This window comes from Didymosphaeria variabile (assembly GCF_027946475.1).
Source record: "Didymosphaeria variabile strain IMI 356815 chromosome Unknown scaffold_2, whole genome shotgun sequence".
Taxonomy (NCBI): Eukaryota; Fungi; Ascomycota; class Dothideomycetes; order Pleosporales; family Didymosphaeriaceae; genus Didymosphaeria; species Didymosphaeria variabile.
Window position 1 is genome coordinate 2704081 of NW_026611621.1, and position 25784 is coordinate 2729864.

The 25784-nt window shown below is 54.1% G+C and overlaps 8 protein-coding genes and 1 non-coding gene across 9 annotated transcripts; 2 read left to right on the forward strand and 7 right to left on the reverse strand.

The window, feature by feature from the left end:
• Positions 1-1999: 1999 nt before the first annotated feature.
• Positions 2000-3440, reverse strand: N0V89_002580 (uncharacterized protein; the record flags this gene model as incomplete). Its single annotated transcript, XM_056211388.1, has 8 exons — positions 2000-2127; positions 2183-2294; positions 2347-2492; positions 2545-2730; positions 2785-3003; positions 3058-3131; positions 3183-3217; positions 3267-3440. The coding sequence occupies 8 exons, from the start codon at positions 3438-3440 to the stop codon at positions 2000-2002; spliced, it is 1074 nt and encodes a 357-aa protein (XP_056074861.1).
• Positions 3441-4334: 894 nt separating this feature from the next.
• Positions 4335-4820, reverse strand: N0V89_002581 (uncharacterized protein; the record flags this gene model as incomplete). Its single annotated transcript, XM_056211389.1, has 2 exons — positions 4335-4652; positions 4707-4820. 2 exons carry the CDS (start codon positions 4818-4820, stop codon positions 4335-4337), a joined length of 432 nt encoding a protein of 143 aa, XP_056074862.1.
• Positions 4821-5640: 820 nt separating this feature from the next.
• GLR1 (Glutathione reductase) lies at positions 5641-7238 on the forward strand (the record flags this gene model as incomplete). The annotated part of the gene is made up of 3 exons (XM_056211390.1): positions 5641-6999; positions 7137-7166; positions 7224-7238. 3 exons carry the CDS (start codon positions 5641-5643, stop codon positions 7236-7238), a joined length of 1404 nt encoding a protein of 467 aa, XP_056074863.1.
• A 3106-nt stretch (positions 7239-10344) lies between these two features.
• On the reverse strand, positions 10345-13189 carry N0V89_002583 (uncharacterized protein; the record flags this gene model as incomplete). The annotated part of the gene is made up of 7 exons (XM_056211391.1): positions 10345-11032; positions 11080-12127; positions 12184-12362; positions 12416-12580; positions 12637-12886; positions 12940-13006; positions 13055-13189. The coding sequence occupies 7 exons, from the start codon at positions 13187-13189 to the stop codon at positions 10345-10347; spliced, it is 2532 nt and encodes an 843-aa protein (XP_056074864.1).
• Positions 13190-14366: 1177 nt separating this feature from the next.
• On the reverse strand, positions 14367-16409 carry N0V89_002584 (uncharacterized protein; the record flags this gene model as incomplete). Its single annotated transcript, XM_056211392.1, has 1 exon — positions 14367-16409. The coding sequence occupies one exon, from the start codon at positions 16407-16409 to the stop codon at positions 14367-14369; it is 2043 nt and encodes a 680-aa protein (XP_056074865.1).
• A 2060-nt stretch (positions 16410-18469) lies between these two features.
• Positions 18470-19598, reverse strand: N0V89_002585 (uncharacterized protein; the record flags this gene model as incomplete). Its single annotated transcript, XM_056211393.1, has 4 exons — positions 18470-18707; positions 18872-18916; positions 18969-19466; positions 19516-19598. 4 exons carry the CDS (start codon positions 19596-19598, stop codon positions 18470-18472), a joined length of 864 nt encoding a protein of 287 aa, XP_056074866.1.
• An 823-nt stretch (positions 19599-20421) lies between these two features.
• Positions 20422-20510, forward strand: N0V89_002586. The gene has a single exon. It is a non-coding gene; the product is annotated as a tRNA-Arg (tRNA).
• Positions 20511-21709: 1199 nt separating this feature from the next.
• Positions 21710-23443, reverse strand: HXT5_2 (hexose transporter hxt5; the record flags this gene model as incomplete). The annotated part of the gene is made up of 2 exons (XM_056211394.1): positions 21710-23113; positions 23162-23443. 2 exons carry the CDS (start codon positions 23441-23443, stop codon positions 21710-21712), a joined length of 1686 nt encoding a protein of 561 aa, XP_056074867.1.
• Positions 23444-24499: 1056 nt separating this feature from the next.
• N0V89_002588 (uncharacterized protein) lies at positions 24500-25773 on the reverse strand (the record flags this gene model as incomplete). Its single annotated transcript, XM_056211395.1, has 4 exons — positions 24500-24613; positions 24668-24792; positions 24846-25415; positions 25470-25773. The coding sequence occupies 4 exons, from the start codon at positions 25771-25773 to the stop codon at positions 24500-24502; spliced, it is 1113 nt and encodes a 370-aa protein (XP_056074868.1).
• Between the last annotated feature and the right edge of the window lie 11 nt (positions 25774-25784).

Sequence of the window (25784 nt, forward strand, 5' to 3'; positions counted from 1 at the left end):
AAAAAGTAGGACCAATTTGTTCGGTAGAGTTTGGATAAACAACAATAATGAAAATCACATCGTTTGAAGCAACGATACCGTTTCTTAGACTGTTCACTCATTCGACAGCTTTTTTTTACCTTATTAGTCTCCATCTGCTAGTCATGACTGCGCTCTCAGCCGTCTTCATGTGTCATAGACTTGACATGGCATCAACAAGGTGATGATTATTGAAACTGCTGAAGACTTGCTATCGTCCAGCTGTGGTTTGCGGAATCATTGCAACAGAATCGATAGCCAAGGAAGGAGGTCGTCCATACCACTGTATGTTTTCCAAGGTTAGGGACAAGACATCGGGCGTGTTTAGTCATGTCGAATAAGAGTGTTTGCGCGCTCGAGTACGTCCTTGTCTGAGCTAAGACCAAGGAAACCAGCCCAAAAGAGCCATTGCACGATACAAAGCAGGACCTTGATCCCGATGGGGATAAGTTGTAGTTTTTCCACTCAACTCTTGATGACTCCATTATGGTAGCTTTCGGTATGGACAGTGCCGTAACCTGTGTAGGTACGTTTCCCACTACTCCTTCAAGATGTCTACTGCGGGTCCCTACTCTTGCCTGTTCAGTGACCTGCTAAGTTCTCTCCTAATAACGCCTGACGCTCGTTCAATGATCCCCTTGGAATCTCCGTAATAGTCTGCGATGGACTTTTGCGTTTCTAACATTTCGATGATCCTCTCACTCCAGTGTCACTCGCTGACGTGGTTGTTCAATGGACTGCTTGCACCAGGAGACACAGCGCCACGATTACGACAAACAACCACATCAGTGCTCCAGTGTGCATATGCTGCGCCGATGACGATGCCTCTAGTCTTTCCATACCATCACCGTAGCAGCTGTGTTTTCAACCATAATCAGCGATTGTAAGCATATAAAATACTTACAGGACTTGAAGGATGGTTTCCGCGACTCAGCACGAGGACACCGTAGAGACACCCTCCTCTTTGAAGAATGGAGCGTCGACTATGAATAACGTTGACCAAGTGGATCGGGGCATCGAGCACCAGAGGACCAGCTGAAGAACGCGAACATCTTCAAAGCCAAGGCTTGATTGGATGAGAACAGTATTGAGACAATTAGCGAGAAGTTGAAGAGCGGTTATTACAAGGCCATCAAGCACCAAGACTATGAAATATTTCGCGCAACAAGACTTTGACCTGTTCTCGGGCCAAAGAATCCAGCAAACAGTGTGACTGCATTGGGCCAAGCAACGCTCCCAGGCTTCCCGTCGGTAGAAGCACATGTCTGTGTTGATTTCGTCATGGGTTCCAAATCCTCGGGTTTGTCCCAGCCGTTGCGATGATGTAGGGGACCTAATTTGCCCCCATCTCCGTTGAAATGAGCGAATTGCTGCGCTTCTGTAGTCCTCTTCAGCGTTACACGTGTAGAATGTCGTTTCAGGGGGAGGCGGGTAACTTGCGCATCTACCCTGTAAACACTGACCGCCAAAAGTAAGAGAAGGTACCGAATGGCCTCATTGTATTACAGCGTTCAGATATTCGATCTTGGAGTTGACCGGGAACAAGTGTCGCTCTCATCTATCTCATCCGCTTTGGACCCGATTGCGGCACGTCAACAAATCATCCCTTGCATTCAATGACCGATTGACAGGCGCTCGTAACGGCTACCGTTCAGACTTTCTGGAGGAAGCCAAAGACCTGGAAGAGTTGTGGCATGTACGTGCAGCAATGTCAGCAATCAAGCATGCCACGATAGCCCATGGCGTAATCGCAAGTCGCGAAGACGAACCCGTATAGTATCAGCCGACACGGTGCATGACTTTCATACTGCGTGAGGTGACATGCGAAAGCGCACGACATGTCTGCATGCTTATTCAATGGCATACTGGTAGCAGCAGCAAGATCCAAGACTACATGCCGATTCCACCAACTCCATGCCCTATGCAGCCAGCCATAATCATGGACAGAAGATATTGATATCACAAGTCGCCAAATCGATTTTCATGCTCCGTGCGCGCGCAGGAGCTCCTCGTCGATCGTCATTCGATTGATGCGCTTCTTGGTGAATTCAAACGCTGTAAAGAAAATAGCATTCACGACACATGAACGGCCCATTGAAACACCAAGGCCTAGAATCACATTAGCAGAATGTCCACAGTATGTCGAGTGTCACTGGAAGCATACCGCGATACATCCGCGCATTGAAAAAGTGTATCCTGGGCCTCTCCGCTTTCTCCTTTCCACCGACAAGGCAATTCCGCTGATAGATGCTTTTGGCGGTATCTATCGGGAAGATCTGCATTGCACATCAGCACGTTGTTTCTCTGAAGCAATTACCAGTGACATACACAAGCCCAGCTGACAAGCCCACACATGCCGCCGGCAACGACGACAGCCAAGGGACTTGTGGGAGAGCTTCCGCGGGCGTTCGCCAAAATCTGCTTCACGCTCTCGTACGTTACGAAATATATCCCAGTGCCAATGGTGTCGCGGACTGAAATTGTCAGTAAAGCTTAGACATAGGCGTTCACGTCCAAAACACATACGCAGATGCAAATGGAAGCCGGAATATAGGCCCATCAAGCCCCGATGCCTAATAAGATTCTGTGCTGTCCTGAACGTCCCAAGATTTTGATAGCTCTTTCGGACCGCGTCGTTGGTGCCACTGCCGTCTTTCCGATCAGCCATCAAAACCGATATTTGCGCGCTCAGCTTGGTCAGCTCAAACGGACCTGTACCGCAACATAAGTATCACGATATGAATAGGGTGTGGCAATGTTCCATACAAGCGATAGCCGTGATAGCAGCACCCGCTGTTGCCCCCGAGAGTCCAAAGCACGCGACCGTCGATAGTGTAGGAAGTGCATCCTTTGTATTTGCAATAACGAGGGGAGAGCTTCCCGTGGCTCGGAACATCCAGTCATCGATCGCATACTTGGATCTCTGGTAAATCGAGAACGAGACCGTCCGCACGAGTGTTATGCTTGCGAGCGGTGACCAAACGCCTGTGATGCGACATCAGCTGATGTTTCGTGCCCAACTATACGATATGAGCGCACCCCGATAGAAGCCGTGGAAGCCCTCCGTCTTGTATGTATGGAGAACGCAATCGGTGAAGGACTTGAATTGGTAGCTGCTCATCGTCAGGTCTCATGCAGGAAATAAAGGAGCGATGTACACGCACGCTTGCAGGCGCGTCTTCACGGAGTCAAGAGGGTACTGGGAGCTGTCAGCTAGAGCGCGATTGATGGCCACGTTCAATACGCACCGCAACGAAGGTTGAGAGCAGACTGCTGGAGCTCGCAGCTACCTCGGTACGATATCGCTTGGTCCACCGCTTCGCCTGCTCGCTGCGCAACACGGCTCTCGAAACGTCGTGGACATCGCGGGGGCGGGTATACGCAGGCTTTAAATCTGTCCTATCGGGGCCACGCTCGGGCATACTGGCTATCGCTAGCTGTGGAAGACTTTACGTCTTCCTACGGCAATCGCGATGAGGCCAGTAGCCGGGCAAGCTCCATCAAGGCGTCGCCCGAGAGATCAAGCTGGAGAGTATTGGATGGCCCGAGGGTCCTGTCGAGAAGAAGTTAGAGGATGGACGTGTGGCCGGGCGACAATGGCAACGCGAGGTTGAGCTGGTGGTGATGAAATGGTGGGGTTAAGCTCGCGGCTTTGTGCAACGTGCAGCCCCAAAACGGTCTAAAGCCATCTTGGAGGGGCTGCAATTGGCCCACCGCGGCGATCAGCGCGTTCAGATGCGCTTTTGTAGCTTTCCTGCGTGCCTGATATTCGCTCATTCATCTAATCAATGCCTGCAGCGCGCAAGCAGAGAGCAACAAGCAGCCGCAGAGCCCCCTCCCTCACTTCTATGTACATGGAAGACTATCATGAAGCGCAATGGGCCATGTTGCAAATGCGGGGTTGGGATTACCATGTGAAAGCTTCATCACCACCATCAGGAACGTTTAGCGAATCACATCTCGACGAACAGATGCCTCGACATATCTTGAACTGTTTACTACGCCGCTCGCATTGCTTACCGTTTGCACAAGCAGCCAGGTAAAGGGCGCCGCTACACAGCAAAGTTCGGTCTCATCAGCATGCTTGCTAGAAAGGTCAAACTACGAAGCGGTTCTTGTTCGAATCTTTATCTTTTCATGACCATCTGCATCATCGACATTGATGTGGATTTCCGACCAACATCATCGCTGTTTCCCATCCTATTTTTGATACCCACGAATTGGTGTCAATCCAGAAACATGTCCAGTTGTGCAGCGCGGACCCACCCCGGCCGAATATTGTGCCATGATCCAGTCCCATGTTCCCAGACTGCTCTTCAGTCGTCCTTTCCCATCATCTTGCGCAATCTTCCCTCCTCAGCCGATCGCTCTGTCCTGACCTTTGTCTCCTCCTGCGCCACCTCTTTCTTCGACCGCGAGAAATCCGCCTGGAGCGCCTCCTTCAGCGTACTCCGGTCATTGTCCACTCTCTCCAGTTGTCCATGCCTCCGCATGCTCTCCTTGTGCCAGCTGATCTGCCCGCCATCTGCCTCGCGATGTTTTTGCGCGTTCAATTTCGCTGCTCGAATCGACGTCCTTGCGTAGACGAAGAGGAGGCCGGCCATGGTCAATGCCGCCAAAGGTGCCATGACTGTCTGCTCATGGAATCAGTATGCATGCGCTCGGTAAGCAGAGCGTTCAATCCGTACTCGCCCATTAATGATCCCCCGATTCCGGCTCAACCGAGCGGGCGTAGGGCCAGAGGTAGGCTTGGATGCGTTGACGCCATCTGGGCCACGGGGCATGGATAGCCTGCCGCCCATGGTGAACTACTGTTTTTTGGCAGGCCTCGAAGAGGAGTGGTGCAGGCGATGGCTGACGAGCCCAGTGAACAAGAGGAGTGCGTGCACGGTCACTACGAATGTCGTACGATTCGGAGGCAAGCTACGATAGGCGGTTGCTCTGATTCAATTTAGCCGACATGCTTCGGCACGCTGTACTCGAGTTCGCCTGTCGTGGAACGGTTGAATGCACGTGTGATATGGAATCAGTCATGACAGAGAATGGTGTTGAGGCCGCGATGGAGGAGATGATCGCGAGCTTAGCTCTCAGAGAGGCATAGCGCCATGCAGCTATCCGGAGCACGAATTTCACGCTTCGTCATCACCAGCCTTGAAAGAAGTCGATTCTCGATCCTCACGCTCAGCCTCCTTTACGGAGCTTAACGCCGCGAGACCGCTCACTGCTTCGGAAGGAGGTTGCACAGCTGCTGTTCGCCTAGCATCCACTCCTTTGACAAATCCTACACGGCATCCCCCCGGTGAACAGCTTCAACCGTCGCTCGTTTGCTGAGGCTGCACAGGATTACTAACCCGTGGTTTTCCACTCCCTTCTGGGCTCGGGTGCAGTGGCGTCATCGTATAAGTACAAGGTCTAGTCCACACTGCTGCCTTCATGCGTAGAACACTTGCATTAAGACAGTTGCAAAGGCTCATTCCGAGACCCGCATTCACTGCTCCTTGCTCTATTGCCCCGCGCCTGCTTGCTTCGGGACGCCCCGCTCTCGCAGCCCCCTCAAGAACAACAGTGGCCGCTTCTCGTTTGTCAGCTTTTTCTTCTCACTTTTCCTCTTCCACCCCCACCATGGCTCCCGTCACGCAGACGGAAGAGTGCGACTATCTTGTCATCGGTATCGGTAGTGGAGGGATTGCTTCAGCCCGTAGAGCAGCAAAGCATGGCGCCAAGGTCATTTCCATTGAGTCGAAGCGATATGGTGGTACCTGCGTGAACGTGGGTTGCGTGCCTAAGAAGATTACCTGGAATGCGGCATCTATCTCGGAGACCTTTAAAGATGCCAGGGCATATGGATTCGGAGGATACGACACGCCTACCTTCGACTGGCCGTTATTCAAGAAGAAGCGGGACGCGTACGTCAAGAGGCTGAACGGCATCTACGAGAACAACCTGAACAAGGACGAGATCAAGCACTTCAAGGGCAGAGCTAAGTTCGTTGCGAAAGACGAGGTCGATGTGGCACTGAACGAGGGAGGCACCCAGAGGATAAAAGCGAAGCACATCCTAATCGCCACAGGCGGGCGTCCCAATGTACCTAAGATACCTGGAGCCGAGCTCTGCATTGACAGCGATGGCTTCTTTGACCTCGAAGCTCAGCCCAAGAGCATCGCTACCAGCGGTGCAGGGTACATTGGTGTGGAGATGTCGGGCATGCTGCATGCACTAGGAACGGACACTCATTTCTTCATTCGGGGCCAGAAACTTCTCCGCACGTTTGACCCCATGATTCAGGACACCGTAACCAAGGAGTACGAACGTCAGGGCGTCCACTTGTACAAGGGTGCGCAGATTACAAAGGTGGAAGACATTGGTAATGGCTTGAAGCGAGTTACCTATCAGGAGACCGAGAGCAAGAAGGAGGGTACTATCGAGGTCGAACAAGTGTTGTTCGCCACGGGCCGCTCCCCGGAAATCGAGGATCTGCACGTGAAGGACCTTGGTTTGAAATTGAACGACAAAAACCACATCATGGTCGACGAGTACCAGAATACCAACATCGGCAACATCTACGCAATCGGCGATGTATCCGATAGCGGCTTCGAGCTGACCCCTGTCGCAATTGCCGCAGGACGCCGGCTATCAGACCGTCTCTTTGGCGGCAAGTCTGACGCTCATTTATCATACGAGAACATTCCCTCTGTGGTGTTTGCTCACCCGGAAATCGGGTCCATCGGTCTCACCGAACCTGCGGCCCGCGAGAAGTACGGGGATAAGGTGAAGATCTATAAGACGGAATTCACGGGCATGTACTACGCGATGATGGATCAGGAGGACAAGGGACCAACAGCTTACAAGATCATCTGCGTCGGCGAGGAGGAGAAGGTGGTGGGCTTGCACATTCTCGGGCAGGGCTCTTCAGAGATTTTGCAGGGCTTCGGTGTGGCGATCAAGATGGGCGCCACCAAGAAGGATTTCGACAACTGTGTGGTAAGTAAACCGTCCGTCTTGATGCCTACTCTGGGTTCAGACCTGATTGCACATGTGCATCAGGTGGTTGCGACCCTGTGTTATGTGGGGAAACAGATCTGGAGTTTGAACCAACGTTCGCTAACGTACCGTCCCAGGCTATTCATCCCGTTTCAGCAGAGGAACTAGTAAGTCAGGTCCAGCGCGTCTACGCTCCTTTGGTCTCGTGCTAACACCATTTCCAGGTCACCATGACCTAGTCTCATCCCCTCACCCGGATCTGCGACTAAAGTACCGTAATTTACACACAGGGAGCGTAGAATAGATTATTCCAGAAAAATCAGACGCGTCTTCTGTGCATCGTGCACTTCCGCTTTAGGCCACACGGACCGCATGCTCCGTGGAGCTATGACCTTCTTGATTGCAAACTAGCCATCCTTTGCCGTGAATCTGGGGTTCCGTTCGGGGGGTGCTCTGCAGTAACGTCGGGCCTCGGACTTAAGCTGCGGTAGGAGATATTCTTGCGCATCCTGATGCTGGTGGCGCAGGCTGGGAACGGGCATCGGTTGGGTAGCCTTCTGGGCGGTCTTCTTCATAATGCTGTTCATGTAGTCACCGCACAGATGGTTTGCGATAAGGACTTGCACTTGGACGAAACTGATTGGATTGTGCATGGATGCGGCACACTGCCCACGATGTCGTCAATATGGGATGCTGGGGTTCGTGATCGCATGTGGAAGCTCAGCATCACGTTCGCTCGCAGCGAGGCTCTTTGCTGGATCCATCCCCCAGCCTGCAAATCAGGGTCTTCGCACGCCCATGCATACAGCGACAAAGTGCGGGATATTATGCCACCAACGATGATGCCTGTTCCCTTCCTGAGTCAGCAACTACCCAACGGCCTCGCATAGCACGAACCTGGGGTCTTACCCAGGATACCTACTATACCGTCCTGTCGCGACCAGGATCCATCGCCTCAGGTAGAATCACCCGTGTAACCTCGTAGATTGTTGCACGCTTCTGGTGCCCGTAAGAAGCACTGTTGGGAAAAGGATACGTAAAAGGTGAGCACCGCTTAGAGCGTACCACGTCCCACGGCAGCATTGAGCGTGACGAACCGCCGTGCTACGACAGCAGTCCAATTGCGTTGCGTGGAAGCCAGGCGGACTGAGGTTCGCACTACAGCAGCTTGCGGTGCGGGAGCAACAAGCCGCAAAAGAGCTCTCGTCTGTCGGGCGCTCGGGACTGCACTCCAGGTTTTGCTACCATTGCAATTTGCCTGTCGGCGTCGTGTCGGGGTCGGGTAGTAGTGAAGCGAACGCGAGGACGCGCACAACTCCCGACATCACATCCAGCATCCCGGCACGCATGGTCTAAGATCAGAAGCTTTCTGTGGCTGCCTGCTATCTGATGTTGCATGTACCTCGGCGGCACTGTAGGCGGTACGTACTCCGGGTACAGTAACGCACCCCACCCACAGGTGCCGACCGCTCGTTCTCGCCAGTTGTACCTGACTCATGTTCGCGCCAAAGCAACGACGCCATGCCCGTCGGTAACAGAAAAGAAGGTTTGAGCAGCGCGATCGGTGGAGTGGAGTCGGACTGTGGACCAAGGTCACTCCCGTGTCCAAGCTCGCCATGACAAGGTGACAAGCCAGCCAGCCCCTTTGCTACTAGCCACCTAGCAAAACGATAGCCGCCCCTTGTTCAAACGATAGTCGACACCGTGACTAGTTCCAGTGGAGCTGCGTGGCGCCACCGAGCATTTCCCTGCGCTGTTGCCCACAGTCATGTCACGTTTTGCTTTTGGTCAACATTCTGCGCGGCGTGGCAGCTACGGGAGCGCGACATCGGGCTGCGTGACTGATTCGATCGCTCAGCGGTCACGGTTCCCTGTCCGCCCCATTCCTGGTCTTCCTCGTCCATCCTACCGCGTACTGTCCGAGGGGAGATGACCAAGTGTTCACGAAGGCGAGGCTAGATGAACATGGACATGTTGTTGACTTTCTAGATTGAAGCGTCTGATCCCACCTACTATGGTATGTCTCCAAGCCACCCACGCACACCGACACGCCACCTTCTCCGCATAACCCCCAAACAATCCAATATCTACAATGCAAACGCCGCGGGGTACAGTGCTCGACGATGCTTTGCGGCCCATCTCATCCCAAACCCAACCCGCTCACGTGTCTTCCGAGCGTCAATGCACTGCAGGTCAAGTCGCACAACACACCCCGCACTTCCATACCTCCCATGCTCTCACCCTGGACCCAGCACGCATGCACATCTGCGTCTGCAATGCAAGCACGGGGCTCAATCCCAATCAGCCCTTCTCACTGCCGGCCGCCCGACCCCTTCCCTCCCAGGGCACACCAACCGCCGCATGTGCGATCCGGAAGCCGGGAAATGCGCACCCTCCCTCACATCCATCACGCCTGCGAGCGGCTAGCATGCCCTCCTGGGAAATGTGCGAGTGCTGCAACATGCTGTGCATGCTAGGCCAACCTGTTAGGATTCGTTAGGTGTGCCTGTCGCTGGCGCAAAGGCAATCTGCCCACCGTTTGATTTGCACGCCACGCGCGGGAATTCCAGGCACAGGCAAGCCCGGATAGACGTGCCACGGGTGCGCCACTGCTGTGCCTAGAGGTCTTACACTGCGACTGCCTGCGTCTATGGGCGTATCGCGACGTATCCGTCAACGGTCTGCGCAGTTCGGTTGCAGTTCTGGGAACGGCTGCTCGCTCTACCCAACCAAGTCAGGCTCCACTGTTCCTGGTGCGATGTGCGCCTATGGCGATCTTAACGCTGCCTGATAAGCGGAGATTGGAGGAGGTGAGCATCTCTTAAGCGATGCGTCACGTCCGCTCATGGTAAACGGCGAAGCACTGCAATGGACGTGTGGGTGGAGAATGCGCAATTAGCAATGCAAAACGCTATCATGGTATTTGCCGTGACCAGATTTGGTGCTCCGTGGAATATTTCGTACAATAGATGATGCTAGTGCAAGAAATGCAGCGATGAGACGCAACGAGACGAGACGGCCGTGACAACCCAAAGCAAAAACACGACTCCTCCTTCCGGTCCAGTTTCGCGTCCCAGAAAGGTTCCGTGCCGTACCCATTCATCCAGACCTGAATGATAAATTCCAAACTCCCCCCTCCAGCGCCGCGCTTTCGTTCCGTACCTTTTCCTTTTTTAAAAGAAATATATTCGCGATTCAATATGCATAGAGAAGAGAAGTTGATTGTGAGGACCTTGATCCGAAGGTACGCATGCGTAACGTATACGCGACGTTACACAAACAGGCCAGAGCATTCCTTAAGCTCTGACCAGGTGGTTGATTGAAGCGAGATTGGCGAGCGACATGTTATCCGGTCTGTCCGCTCAAGAAGTAGTCCAACTCCGACGGTCCTCCGCGGCTGACTTCATTCTCAGCAAGCTGTTCAAGCAGGCTCAGAAAAGGGTCTTTGTCGGGATCCGTATGCACAGATCCGCCCGATGTACTCGCAGCTCCAGGTGTAGGCTGCTGGTCATATGGTGTTGGCATGCTGAGCATGGGATCAAATGCACTGTGCGGCGTATCCTGAGCCTGCGGCGGCGGTGGATGAGCCTGTGTCTGACCAGGGGTCGGCGTTGGCGCTAAGCTGGGTATCGGAGGCAACGGTGAGAATGTGAAATTGGGCGAGAACGGAAGATTGGAACTGTTCATAGGGGCGTTGTTGCCTTGTGTGCCATTGGTGGAGTTGTCTGGCGGCGGTGGCAAAAAAGACGGCCCTGAAGTGGCGGGAGATGGAGCTCGGTTTTCAGCGATGACTGGCTTTGCATCTGAGTTCACAGGATGTGTCGATGACGTCGGTGTGGAAAGTGGAGCAGGAACAGCTGGCGTAAGAACTTTCGCGGAGCTCATGGTATTCGATCGGCGTTTCTTATTAGGATGTCCATTCGAATACGTGGTGCTGGACGGTACCGTTGGAGATGGGTGGTACACGTTCGGATTGCCCATGCCAGTGTTCATGTAGACGTTAGTGCGCTGGTCAACATTGTATGCTGGCAAGCTGTCTTGGATTAGCTATTGTGGTTTTCGGGTATGAGAGTATCACACCTTTCGTGAATGATCTCCACTGGGATGTCTGTGAAGATAACATGCGAACCATCAAAGACGTGTCCCGGATACCGGTCGAAAAAGTCTTCCAGTTGGAAGACGGACGAGAAGCGCATAGGGTTGGTCGCCAAGGACTTGACGAGTTCGGTGTGGCTTCCATAGATGTTTTGTAGAGTCTCCCGTTGATGCTGCACGCTCGCCCAGACGAATCGAAGTTCGGACAATTGATGCATTTCTCGCGACAGGAACTCAGGACTGACGGAGAACACTTCACCCTCCTGTCCACGATAGTGTGCTCCATGAATATGGATCGTACCAGCAGTACAGACGCAATAGCCTACAAACGCAGGCCAGTCGATAATGGAAGAAGCCCTGCCAATTTCGACTAGTTCCGCGATGGCGTTCGCATGGAGGAAGCACAAGTTCGTCGCTTCGATTTGCCATGATTGGTGTTGCGAAGATCCAGAGAGTTCGGCAAGGTCCACGGGTAAAAAGGGGCGATAGATCAGGCAATGTATCAGGTGATATACGAGTTTGCTAAGAACCAGGATCGTGCTGTCGGGTTGGCCAAAAAGGGCGTCAATTGAAGTGAACGTGTCCTGTGTTTCCGAAGCCCAAATGTCGAGTTCTTGTCGGATCTTGGAGAGGTTCGAGAGGGAATGCCAAGGGAAGTGCGAGTCGCCTCGTACTCCACCAGCTGCGAGGTACCGGTTCGTAATGCCCAGGATTTTTGCTATGCCGATCAGCATACCCATGCTACCCTGCCCAGCGCGTCCGCCAGCCATGTATTGTAGATTTGAACCATTAGGAAAATAGTCGCCTTCGAGCAGCATGCCGCCCGGGTGCAGCTGCCATGATGGCAAGCGAAGAACGATGGCTTCATCCGCGACCAACGATGGCCGCTTGGAACCTGCGGCTGCGAAGCGGTCCATGAGGTAGCAGGACCAGAACAATCGTCGTCGACCTTCGCGTTCACCTTGCGACACTTTGAGGGCAAGTGGCAATTCACGATGGAGGTCAAGCGCAAATGCCATGCTGATTGCAGAGGCTGCGACACAAGATTAGCGATAGGCAATACTCCGACGTCCGATGCAGATCACGTACTCAGCAACATATAGGTTTTCTTGCCCTTGCCCAATTGGAAGTTCGCTTGCGCAAGGATCATCAGGGCCTGTAGGGCTTCGATAGATGGCTCGTCAATATCGAGCTCCATGCGCGCTCGGCGTGCATATTCGTCGCTGACCCTGACTGCGGTATTGTACCCACCGAAATGGGGTGTGAATCTACAGGAGGAGAATTAATTGGCGATGCGAGAATCATGTGACGTCTGACATACCGTGCACTGACTGCGTAGATGGCATAGGCTAAGTAGGAGGGTAGCTGATTGGCTTGCAGTCGTTGCCTGGTCGTTGTCTCGTCCAATATATGGTATGGCTTCCCGTGGAGCCTGGCAAAATAGGTGTCGAGTAGAAGATCCGGGGCCAAGCTGGGAGTTTGCAGGCTGGCGCGCAGTTAGCTACTATTCTGGGTGCTTGAACAGGCATTGTCTATAGGCACCTTGGCTCAATTGGGGACATCAACTGCTTTGCAGCATTGGCGGTGTTCGGAGTAATCTCGAGGATGGGGCGGGATTGCGAGGACGCTGCTGAATTCTTGCGCTCGAGTACACCTTCTTGGCCGGGGGGCTCATCCTCAATGGCGCTTTCGCTCTTGCCTTCTGAATGTAGACGCTTCTCCAACCCATCTACGCGCTTAAGGAGAGCTTCAAGCACGTCCGTTTTGGGCCCTCTCTTTTTGGGAACAGCATCTGGTAGGGCGGGTCAGAGCATTACTCAAGCGAGACCGGAGGCGAATGCCTACCGTAGACACAAGGGCAGTTGAAGACTTGACAGGCCTCGCAGGTTGGACGTGTCCTATTGCACTTGATCTGGTAGAGTCAGACGAGGGCTGCAACGGCAATGCGGTCTGATGATACCTTTCGCTTGCGGCAGCTCTTGCAGTTCATGGCCTCGCGCGGCTCATTGGAGACACGGCGGGTCGGCAGGCGGTCGATGCCGATCTGTGGCCTCGACATGGCAGAGACCGGAGAGTGTAGGACTTGGGTGGACATGAAGTGTGCTGGTGCAGGCACAGAGGGACAAGGCACATGTCTGGCGGTTGGTGACGCGGGCAGCAGGGCAAACCGTCTAGAAAAGAGCGGGAAATGCAGAGCGTCAGATGGAGGTCCAAATTAAGGCCTCTGGCGTCCGCACAGGCAGTGGGGAACGGCCAGGGTGTGCTCACGAGCGACCAGGGCCCTCGAGCTGCGGGAGTGCGGGCGCCGATACGAATCAGTAGTGTGTCCGCGACCAGGTTCTCTGAGGACGCAGCGGCGGAAAAGCTGGGACGAGCACATGACGATCTCGGTCTATCTTGATGCGGCAGTTGGGGAGCAGCGCTGGGCCGGCGACGCTGGCGTCCTAGGGTGCGGAGGGCGCGTTGGCGACGCTCAACGGTGTGTGGAGGAGACGGCCACGAGGGCAAGGGTTGCGCCTAGCGCTTCATCATGGGCTCGAGATGGCGCTGTACGGGACCATCGCCGTAGGCCTCGGTTAGAGCCCTGGCGCCGCAAACCTGGCAGACGACGGCAGCCGCTGGCAATTTGCACATCGGGGCCTTTTAGATTGCCTGTCGGACCACTCGCGACATGGCGCTCGGAGCTTGCCTTCTAGACGCCTTCGAATCTGGGGTAACGAGCGAAGCGGGCGAATGCGGCGCCTGCGGTGCTCGCGCTGTACCGGGTTCGCTGTCGACACACCACGCGGGCGCTGTGGCCCGTCTGAGAGCCGGGGCGTCTGCTGCTCCCGGTCCGTTGCCAGATGGCCGAATGCGCGCTGTACTTGTGTGTATGTGTGTGTGCGTGTGTGTGCGTGTGTGTTGCTGCACTCGATGGATGCCAGGCACGCTGGCCTCGGAGCGTCGTCTTGGGCATCCCGGCGTGGCTCGCTCCCCTCACCTCACCTCACCGACTCGCGCCGGGCAACAGAGACGAAACCGCAGACAGCGGACACGGTGCCCGGGACACGCTCGCAATTGATCGCCAGGGCTGAGGAAAATGCATCTGAGGCTGGTGGTGTGGTCAATGCCGCCGCTGAGCTAAGCCCACGCGGTTCCCAGCAGCAGGTGCAGCCGTGGCGCATCCGCCTCATTTCGGCAGGGGCGCCCGCTATGCTGTGCACGGCGGCTCCACGTTAGAGACGTCTACCAAGAAGATGAAGGGTGTGCGGACGACGAGTAGTTTGCAGATGTTAAAACAAGCCCCTGCCCACGCCAGACGCTAGCTGAACGAAGTCGTAAGGTATATTCTGTCCCACCAGCAGCCGTATCATTTCCACCGTGGTCCATGCCGACACGTCCGCGCTCCCGTACGCTGTCCAGCCCGCTGACGTCGCTATATCCAGTGGGTCGACCTTGCGAGGTCCACTGGCTAGGTCCACAAACACCTTGCCCGACAGCTTCATGCCGTGCCCGCCTGTGCCGCTGCCCTGCTTACCGTTCACCCGGTAGTGCTTCAACAGTGGCACCACCACCAGCGACTTCTCCGCCGGCAGCGCTGAAATAATCACAAACGGCTGCTCCAGTCGCTTCATGTCCTCGACAGACCGCACCGGCTCCACCTCCGTAGAAAGAGAACCCTTTGCCCTGAAGCCAATCGTATAGACCGGGCCAATCCCCAGGCTCTTCAACGCGAATATCGAAGCCGACGCGTCCGCCTCGGAGCTTGCCAACAGCAACGCTGCTCGTCCGCTGTACGCCGACGGCACAAAGTCACGGCTAAGTGTCGCTCGAATGCCCTTCCACGTCGCATTGTCGCCAATGAACACTTGCTGACCGCTCTCCTGCCGCACCAACACGGTATCGACCTGCCCAATTGCGCGCGCAGCATTCGACAAGGCCGGAAGATACGGTGCAGATGCTGCTACCAGGGGAGGGCTGACGTACGCTCCTCCAAACTTCGGTCGCCGCAGGATATACTCGATCGAGGCTTTGGGTGCACGCTCCGCGAACATGAATTGGTGTGGCAAGCTCAATTCGTTGAAGCACTTCTCGAAGAACATGGCCTGCGACGTCGACCTGAAGCTACCGATACCATAGATGTCTAGCTTTGGCATTTGACCCATGCTGTGAAGAGCCGAGTTGATCTGGGCAGCACTTAATTGTCCAGGAGCCGCGATCATGGGTAAAAGTGGGTGCGTTATCGGCGTGAAAATCTTATTCATGGTCCTGGTAAGTTGTCCTGTGGGGCCCATGTTCAGACCAGAAAACGGTGGGTGCGGATACTTCGTCTGGATCGTTGTCCGGAAGTACTCAAGCTCCATGTTTTCTTGCATCGAATTTACCAGCACGTACATTTTTACAATGTCTCCGTACACCGCTCCCCGTTCGAAGAGGGTCTGTGTCTCTGGTGCGAGCCACTTGAAATTGCCCGAGAAGTCATGGAAAGCGGAGATTATTTTGCTGCATCCTTTTCTCTCGGACAATTTCCTTCGGATATCTTCGGGAAGCCAGAGCTCGACGTCAATATATTCGCAGCCCCACTGGATGGCACGGGTGAGGTATTTGAAGAAGAGGTTAGGGTCCTCCATGGGAAAGCGACCGTTCTCCTTGGTGCATCTTGTTGTATAGATGATTGGTAGCTCTGTCCGCTGGCGCAGGAGCATTAGCTGTTCCCCTACGTACTTGAGGCTGGGTACTTTGCTGACGCTCCCATCGGGCAAAGGCTCCTCCAGAAGGTCTACTCTTATCTCTATCGCGTCTGCGCCCACTGACAGTATATCAAGGTTTGGAAGGGCTGCGTGGACATCTGGGAAGGTGGTGGAAATCAGTGTGGTGCGCGCTTTCTTGGTCAAGTCTCTATGAGGACTGATCTGACCCAATATAAGTGACAGGAAGCGCGCAACGTCCCTTCGAAAAAAGGTCGACACAGTGTACAGGTACTCGAAATCGCAGCTCTCGGTGATGCTGTCGTCGCGCGGGTGCGGTCCGTCCACGCAATGGGTGTTTATGAGGATGCGTGACCGATCCCAGCTGCCGGCCTGCGACACGGCCAAGCTACTGCGCATGCCATAGATTGTTCCTTGAGACCCTGCCTTTACATGTTCAAGCGATGTCGTCGTCTCCCATGGCTGTCCCAGCACGTCCGCAAAGATACTGACGATGTCCTCCTCCCCTTCGCCGTGCAGCAGCAACAAGGCTGGCTTGTCGCCGCTCGGTATCTCCTGGACCTGTACAGTGCCGACCTCTTTGAGCTGCGTTGTGGATACGCTCTCTGCTTGTATCATGGTCGCCATATAAGGCGGTAAATCGGTGTGGCGGCGGTTTGCGCGCGGGGGTCTTAGCCGTATACGTTGAAGCCGTTGATGCGGAGCTGTACCTCAGCGAGGATGCGACGGGAGGTGTTCAGAGTGCAGCAGTCGCGGAGAGCTTGTACCATCTCCGAATTTGCGTGTGAGCCGGGGGAGATGTGGGTATCCAGTGTCAACTGGGTTGTCTTGCGCGTCCTCAGACGTGTGGTAGGGGTCGGGCGGTCCAGTGACAACGAGGAGGATATAAAACAAAACGCGATTCTGATCGACGTATAGAAGATGGTTGCGATAGCGAGGATGCACCAGGTTCTGCCATACGGAAAGATCGTAAAGTGCCGCACGATCCCGCGCGGTTCTTGCGTTCAGAGCCGTCGTATGGCTGGACTCTCAAAATGCCGTCCGCGGCTCCGCCAAGGCACGCACGTTGGGCAGTTTGTGCAATGCGGAGCGGCACCAAGCTTTTCCCCATATAAATCTGGTTCAACTGGGGTACGAGATTATCCGACGCCATGCAATATATTTCGCACCAATAGGAGTGCCCAGAGAGGCGGCTGTCGCTCACCCGCAATCGACCGCTCTCCATGGCCGGCGCCGACAGTGCGCTCTGGACGCGGGCAGCGAGCGGGCGGGGTCTCTGGATTGGTGGAGATATGTGTCGCGCCGTCGTTTCTGTTACTTGAGCCACGAGCTGAGGCATCCAAGCAGGCGTCCTGAGGCACTGCCTCGGGTGCGCGACAGAACTCTGCCGAGCCTCCACCATCGAGTCCGTCCAGGCTTCAGAATGGTAAAAGATCGCAACAGTAGCCGGGGATGAGCCCAGGGATAATGTCCATGTCGGGTTTGAGTGAGCGTGCTCGACGTCTGTTAGTAGCCGAGGATTGCTGGAAAGGCAGCCCCAGTCCCCTTGCGCACGGCTCGATATGGTAAGTCAGCCCTATCCGGCTCTCTTGGCTGCCACGTTCGGAAAGAACCGTAGATGCGAACCACTCAGTGGGGTCTCCTTTACTCCTCGATCCACTGTTCCGTGCTACTGTGTACACCGCGGTGGACCTCGCTGCGCTGTTTCCGAACGGTCTCCTCCGCAACGTGGTGTATTGCCTGTCCGCGATTTAACCGGCTGCGACTGCCACGAGGCTGTTTGTAGATGAGGTTCACATATCCCGGGAAGAATTCCTCAAGCCGCTCCACCGACTACCTGTGACGGGACACCGCATCTTCGAGATGCGAGATGGCTACCGCTTCGATTTTTGCCTTTCATCTCGGATGGCCTCGTTCTTCTCTCGGCGGCAAGGAATCCACAAGGCGACATCGCTAAGCTTACGCGAGCATCAGTGCATTGGAAAACTCTTCTGGAGTCTGTCGTCTCCACGAGTAGCTTACCTGATGCTTATCGCGACTCCGCCTCGCACATTGTCTCGAAGGATGAAGTGGCTTTGCGAGATTCTCCGTCTACTCTGTCTGACACCAGCTGCGCGGCAGGCGTTTCACGACTCGATGGTCACGTCATCTCAGCAATTTACATTTCCCCGTTGCACCACGCGATACTAGCAGACGAGCAATCAATCTGAATATGGATTACGTCTACTATCGGTACGATCGCTCGGCATCGCCCGCCCGCTGACTGTGACCTCCCGTGACTGGTAGTAATGTATCCTTCATTCTCGAGACGGCAGCGCCTCAGAGGTACCCTTGGAATGGATATCTGCGCTGAAGTGCGACTGAAGGACTTGAGAAAAACCCACATACTGTGGCCTAATTAGACTCGACGCACGATACACTAACCAGTAGTCAACCTAACCATTGAGTTTACCCCAACGTGGGCGTATCCTTTTCGTCGACAAGAAGCTCTCCACCAGAAACAGGAAACCCAGGCTAGCACCTGGAGGAATCCGGGTTGCGTAAGATCGAAACCATGTCCACAAGATACCCACATGATCATGACAGATGTATGGCAGAACTACAAAATCTTCGCCTTACCACCGGAAGCATCGACCACACTTCCACTAATCCACTGCAGACCATCAGCGCCGTAAAAGACTCACTCATCACATTTGACTCACCTGCGCTTTCTCACTGACAAGCAGACCAACCACTCCCGCGACGTCTTCGACTTCGCCGATACGGTTCGCAACTGCCACTTCAGCCGCATCAGACGTTTCAAGCTTGTCTCGAAGTTCGGGAGAAATTTTACGATAAGCCTCCGTCTTAGTGAAGCCGACGCTGATCGAATTGAAGGTCGTGCCTTCCATCCCAGGTCGATTGCCTAGTTCATCCGCCCACTTCCTGTATGCATGTCAGACTGCAAGGCCAGAGCAACCCTCTCGTTGGACATTTCCATGAGGCAAACCAGAACACTGCGGAGCTAATTAGGATAACGTACCGCAAGCTTCGTGACAAAGGGATCTGAAGCCACGCACAAGAGCAAAGGCACAAAACTTTCGACTTACCTCATCAGACACTCAAGCGCAGCCTTCGTAGCCGCATAAATTGCACTACATGTCCATCAGGTCTCTTCCCTACTCTCCTTCCCGGTCGGAAACTCACCCGCCATCGGGTCGCCTCGCCCTAACCCCCTCACTGCTAACAGCAATCACCCTCCCTTGCTTCCTGAACACATTCTCCCGGAGGAGATGCTCCACCAACATCACCGGGAACCGTACATTGCCTGCCAACGCCAAGTCCACGACATCCTCTCGTACGCTGCCCTCGCCCATCTTTGCAAGCGTCATCACCGCGGCGTTGAAGATCACGATGTCGATCTTGCTGGAGAAATGCGTGGTGAGGGCTTCTAGGATGTTGGCAACCGCGCCGGAGGAGTCCGGCAGAGCGATGTGGAATTGTAGGCCTATGAATTTGGGTACTAGTGTGGTAACAGAGCTAGAAGAGTAGAGGCTGCTGATAGTTTGTGAGAGGGTGGAGAAAAGGTGTACGGATTCGGGAGAAGAGTAGGTGCCTATGATGGAGGCGCCGCGGGTTGCGAGTTCGATGGTGATGGCGCGGCCTATGCCTTTGGTTGCCCCACTAGGGTAGATGTCAGAGCGGCTGCGCTTCTATAAACTTGATGCAGGGCCTACAAGCAGACTATACTCACGTTATTAACGCGACTTTGCCCTTGAGGTCCTGCTCTTGCAGCCTGAGAAACTGGGTATGAGCAGCTTCGTCAACAATAGACATGGTGGGCAGCCGTCTAGTAATTGTTTGGTGTAAGACTATGAATGTAGTGAGCGAATGATTTGGCAATGAAGATGTATGTCTCGACTTTACACTCTCGCGCGTTGTTTGTTGCGGTGCCCCTCACCTTCCTGACCCCACACAACGCACCCCATCAGATGATGGTAGCCTAGCCGATAATGGCAAACGCGTCTGCTACTCTATTCTCATCCCATCTCGGAGTGACCTTGCTGTCTTGTTCCTTGATAAATGTGATGCCCTGCGGTACTAATACTATAGCAGCACTGGCGTAGATATTTCAAGAGATAGCAACTGTTAGGTCTCACATTATTCTGTGAGCATAGAAACTATTGAATTCATAAAGAGTAGGTTTTCCTCTCTCTGTCTCCCTGCTGCAAAGATTGACGAAAGTAGAAGGCGAGTACTCTGTGGCCCGTTGCGTGACGTTCCGTGGAGAACCTTCGTCGCTAGGCCAAAGGAGGTATCCGGCCCCACACGCTCGCGGAAAGGCTACGGAGATTCTGGGAATTGGATTGAAGTTTGCGATGTGTTGTCATGCTACAAACGTCACACGTGGTAGTGTTCGTGGGTCGTCGTTTCGGACATATCTCGGAAACATGCAGACCGTGCTTCGCTCGTTCCACAGCTCCACATGCTCGATGACGAGTCACTAGCACTTGCTTATCTACCGAAACCAATTCGCGAACGGTTGCGCCAAAGTCTATCTGTGAGTACCCCATCCCATAGAGAAGTTGCTTGGCATCCGCTATCTAATGTTCTGTATCCCAAAATTTTGGCAAATTCGTATTACTACAAATTTTCCACCGTCGGCGTGGCGCAATGGTAGCGCGTTGGACTTCTACATACGCAGTGTGAGACATCCAAAGGCTGTGGGTTCGAGCCCCACCGTCGATGCTGAGTTTTTGGCGATTCCTCAGGCTCCGGAAGCCCCCACCGAACTTTTTAGTCGTATGCATACGGCTAGGAGCGCGCCACAAAGCGGACTGTGTTGCGGGAAGGTGAAGCAAGGACGATAGCATGCTGGAGCAGCATGATGACCTTATAGAGCTCAGGAGGTGGGGTATTTTTGCCACTGTGTGCGATCCGGATATCGGTCCCTAACGGTTTGAGACTACGGATGCACCCGCACCCCAAGAACAGCTCTCTTCGCAGCGTATCTGTGTCTGGTACCAGGTGTGTCGCAGCTGTCAGGGGGGTTAGTAACCGCAAAAGCGGGTTGGGGGAGGGTGCAACGACTCACGACCTAGAGGATATGCAAAAGCGGGGGACCCCCTCCTGAATCGCGCACGCAGAAGAAGGGAAGCCAGTTCTCCTTATTTCACGATTCCGGGTTTATACATAGGATTAGGGCCAGCACCAGGAGATTTTGTACTAGGGAATGAGGCGATATTTGGCAATGGGAATGGTGCAACAAAGGCTGGAGGGAACAAGGGATGGCGTAGCGCCTTCCGCAACATCGTAATTCCCTTCTAACGTTCGGCATTTCGAGCTGCAGCGTGTAGGAGCTCTTGACTTCCCTTCCGCACCTGTTGGCGCCGACCGCACACATCTGTGAGTCTATCTATACCAACCTACATTCAGATCCGCCCAACACCGCCAAACTCGCGGCTTTTTAGGCGGGCTGCGTCCAATCCTCGGCCCTTACCCTGGTTGCCGCGTCCGAGTACAAACAAACAGTATGCCGATTGTGACAGACACTTCCTGGAATGTCGGACCTCGACGGCCCCATGGTGCCTGCCAAAGAAGCTGCGTCGGTGTGGTCATCTTATGTTTTTGTCGCACGCTCCTCCAACTACGAAAGGATCTTTCAAACCAAGCGACGAGGTCCAACCGAAGATTCCAGAAGATGACAGCGGCAAAGGCGTCGCGGCGCTCCTCGCTCCACCCACGTAAGTACCAGATTAGGAATCGTGAATCGCAGCGCTGATAATATATCTAACTTGAAGAGGTTACCATGGTCACGGCTGCGAAGAAATCTCGCTAATGCGAACACATCGCTATGGTGAGATCATATCGTATGTGAAAGGGCTCAAGTGATAAACAAAACGTTCTACCTTGCTTAAGTCTATAACTATCGAATGGCGCCTGACGATTCAGGAACAAATCCCGGCGAGACAGGCACAGCCATACGCTCCTGCCTCATCTGCTCTGGCGCTCTGGCCTCCTGCTTCTTGTTGATACCCCTCGCTCCAGGCGTCAAATAAGTGTTGTCCAAGTTTGGGAAGCTCGTCACCCTCCGGTGGCTGCCAGTGCTTGCTCTGCATGGGGTTGACACCCAAGATGTACATGGTATCAATCTCCTCAAGAGTCCTTCCGTGGCTCTCGCAGACGAAAAAGAACACGACAACCGCACCCGCAAAGCAGCATGCGGCGAAAACGTATCCGTAGCGGTAGTCAATAGAGCCAGTGATGTACGGCGTGAAGAAGGAAATGAGGAAGTTCCATACCCAGTTCGATGCGGTGGCAAGGGCCATGCATTTTGCTCGGTAACGCGAGGGGTAGATCTCTCCGACAACAGCCCAGACGATAGGACCCCATGTCATAGCAAAACCAGCGATAAAGAAACAGGCGAAGATGATCATTGCGTATCCGATGCCAGGCGTGTTCTGTGGCGTCTCCTGGTCAAGAGCAAAGTGGCCGAGCGATGCAAAAACGAGGAAGCACATGAACATCCAGAGACCACCAAAGATGAGGGAGGGACGGCGACCGAATTTTTCGACGATGTAGAGTCCAGGGAATGTCGTGCCAAAGTTGACAGCACCGAGAATGATGGACGTGACGTACGAATTGGGCAGGCCAACAGAACCGAAGATGGTGGTACCATAATAGAAGAAAAAGTTCGCGCCTGTAAGCTGTTGCAGGGCTTGAAGAGTGATTCCCAGAAGGGTACGGTATGCCATGCGCGGTCCGGTGAAGATCTCGTACCAAGGATGCTTGCCTCCGCCTGCGCGCTCAGCTTCGAGCTTGCTTTTGATCTCGCTGATTTCCCGATCAACTTCTGGATGGTCTTCAGCGACGCCGTAGCTAAGTGCTATTGTCTTACGCGCATCCTCGACTTTGCCCTTACGATAGGCCCAGCGGGGTGACTCGCGCAGAGTGAGCATACCGAAGCCCATGATGACGGGCCAGATGAATCCAATAGCCATGGGTAGCCTCCAAGCGCGCGCACTCCGATCATTATATGTTCCGAAGTTGATGCAGTAGGCAGTAAAGATGCCGAGCGTGATGAAGAGTTGGTAGCAAGAGACGAGAGCACCGCGTACATAGCGAGGGGCAGTTTCAGACTGGTACATGGGAGTCAATACAGAGAGACCTCCAACTCCAAGGCCGGCAACCCATCTGCCCAGAGCGATCTGATACCATGTGCTGGTAGTAGCTATTTGGACAATGACACCGACGCAGAAGATGATGTTCCAGAAGCAGATGGAGTATTTACGGCCGAACTTGTCTGCGACGGGCGCAGCGACGAGGGCACCGAGCAGTGTGCCGATGGACAACTACGATCGTTAGATTCGACAGTCATCCCAAGGTAGCGGATAACGTACCAAGCCCACAATGGTTCCACTCCTTCCATTCGTGAAGGCAGGGTCTCCAGTTTCGGGGTCAGTAGTGTCATGGAACCTTTGGAGGAAGTCGGGCATTTCCAGAAAACCACTAATCTGGCCTGTGTCGTAACCGAAGATGAAACCGCCCATGGACACCAACACTGCCATAAGCAAGATTCGCGGTCGAAAGCGATCCTTTGCGCTAAATTGCAGTTGCTGCGGCCTCTTCTCCGGATCTGCTGTGGAGGGTGGGGGTTGGGGAAGACCCCTAAAACGACCCATAATCGCCATGTTAGATCAGAGACCTGGCGTACTGTAGGTGAGTCCCGGATTTCTGGCTAAAGTTTTGCGAAGATGGAGAGGATGTATCGACGAAGTCCTTTCGCGCGGGGATCCTCCGGCCTTATAAACTCCACACGCCACCCCTCCATCACCCACTCCCACATCCCCAAGGCTCCAATTCTTCGGCCCCGGCTTCTCCTGCCTTCCGCAACTCCAAAGTTTTCTGAACACGACGTCATATTGAAGGTGGTCTGTTCACCAACACGTCGGGCGCTACCAGTGGATTAAGCCTAGTCAAGAAATCGGCCGTAGACCGCTTCCATCCTATTGGTACGGCCAGTCATCGGCGAGATGAGGCTCTGATCTTTGCGCCTTCGACGCGACGTCAACCTACATCATCTTCGCCTCTGTGGGGCGTTCTGAAGACATCCGCTGTCAGGCTAGCATTGCGCGTGGCAGAATCTGCAGAACGTGCCGTGGTCCGTTCACAACAAAGGCCAGCTGTAGATACGGCGAAAAGCGCTGAAGGATTCACGATCAGTGATGAACAGGTGCAGTGCGCAAGGCTGACCCACTTCTGCTTCGAAACGGCTTCTGCAACGAGCGGGCTGTGGGGGTGCAGCGGAGATGGATCAAGACTATGACGTCGGAGCAAGAGGTTGCACACATCTTTGTTAGTCGGTATCAGGTAACAATTCGTTTGTCATTACTCGGGCCTCGTACGGCGTATGATGTTACAACAAGTACCGTCTATATCTGCCGCTCATCACAACAATCAGGCGCCGAAGGCCGTGCTCGGCGTACTTCCTTTATCAGGACCCCAGCATACTTTCTGACTATCCTACCTTGCATCGCCGTCCTGATTCGTTCTGCTTAGTCACGACAGCGTAGACTTGACACCCAGAGTCGTGCGCATCTTGCACATGGGAAGTCCTGTCCGTATCTGTCCGAGCGCGCACAGCGCCGCTAATCTCACACATCGTGTCGCGCATTCTTGCTCATATGGCGGATTTTCTCTCCGTACTGAACCACCATCAGATATGCGAAAGGTCTAGCTTACACGGTACTTACACGGTACAACACGAACGTGACGGGGATGAAGCATGTCGCAATGCCTCCGAGAAGCGAGTTACCGGCACCAATGCCGAGCTTCCTGAAGAACGTCCGAGCCTACATGCCAGTCAGTCCCATTGCTCATGGGACGAGCGTAATAAGGAAACATACAAAGAGAGGAAAGCTTGCGCCAAAAGCTGCCCTAAAGAGCGCGTTTCCTGCGAAGATGGATGCTGACTCGGATGGATACGACATCGCCAGGTAGTTAAACACTGAGTTGAACAGAGTGACAATACCTGAGATACGCTGGTGAGTAATTAACGCTAAAATGTTATAGAAGGGTACGTACCGATTCCGAAGAAGCTTGTGCCAATGATGGGCATGATCCAATGTATGCTTGGTCGGGCAGACCATCCGTACCAGAAAAGACAGACAGGAAAAGCTAGGCAACCGGCGAACGCGGGAGGCAAAAGCATTTCAGGCTTGAAGGTCGGACTACTAACCCTCGGGACGATCCTCACTCGGAGCCAGAGGATGACCAAAGGAGCGGTGATGAACGAACCCACGAAGATGCCGAGAAATACCAGGCCTTGCTCTCCGACGTCGAAGCCGTAGATCTCACCAAAGACGATGGGGAATGATTCGAACCAAATGAAGAGGACTCCGTACAAAAGACCTGTGTAAAAATCCATGAGCAGAACGATTGGCTCCGTGAACGTCAGCGTAAATGCTCTCGCGAGCACCATCAGGTGGTCTTGCATGGTGTAGTTGGTGGCGTCGATCTCGCTCTGGCTTCTGAATCGCTTGTTTCCGGTCAGTCGTCTCAAACGCTTTGCTCTGTTATGCAGTATGTTTGCTCCACTCGTCTCTGGAAGGAAGAAGAACATCACCAACAGTACGAGTGCGCATAGCCATGTGACTATAGTGTCAGAGTCAGCATATCGCTGGCATACTACGAAGGAGAGCGACCCACATATCCATATCGTCCACGACCAGCCTTTGACCGGAGCAACATAACCACCGATTATAGGTCCAAAAATGGGACCCAAAATTCCAAAAGAACTCCATATGCAAACGTAAACAAGGATTTGGTCCAGAGCGAAGATGTCGGTAACGGTGCCTGCTCCCGTGGCCAGGCATGGGCTGCCGAAAAAGCCCGTCAACGTACGGAAGAGAAGAAATGTTGCTAGATTTGGAGCAAGACCGACTCCGAGCTGGAGTATGACGAAGACAAAGAGCGTCCAGACAAAGATACTGCTGCGTCCGATGACTGGCATCTCAGACAGCG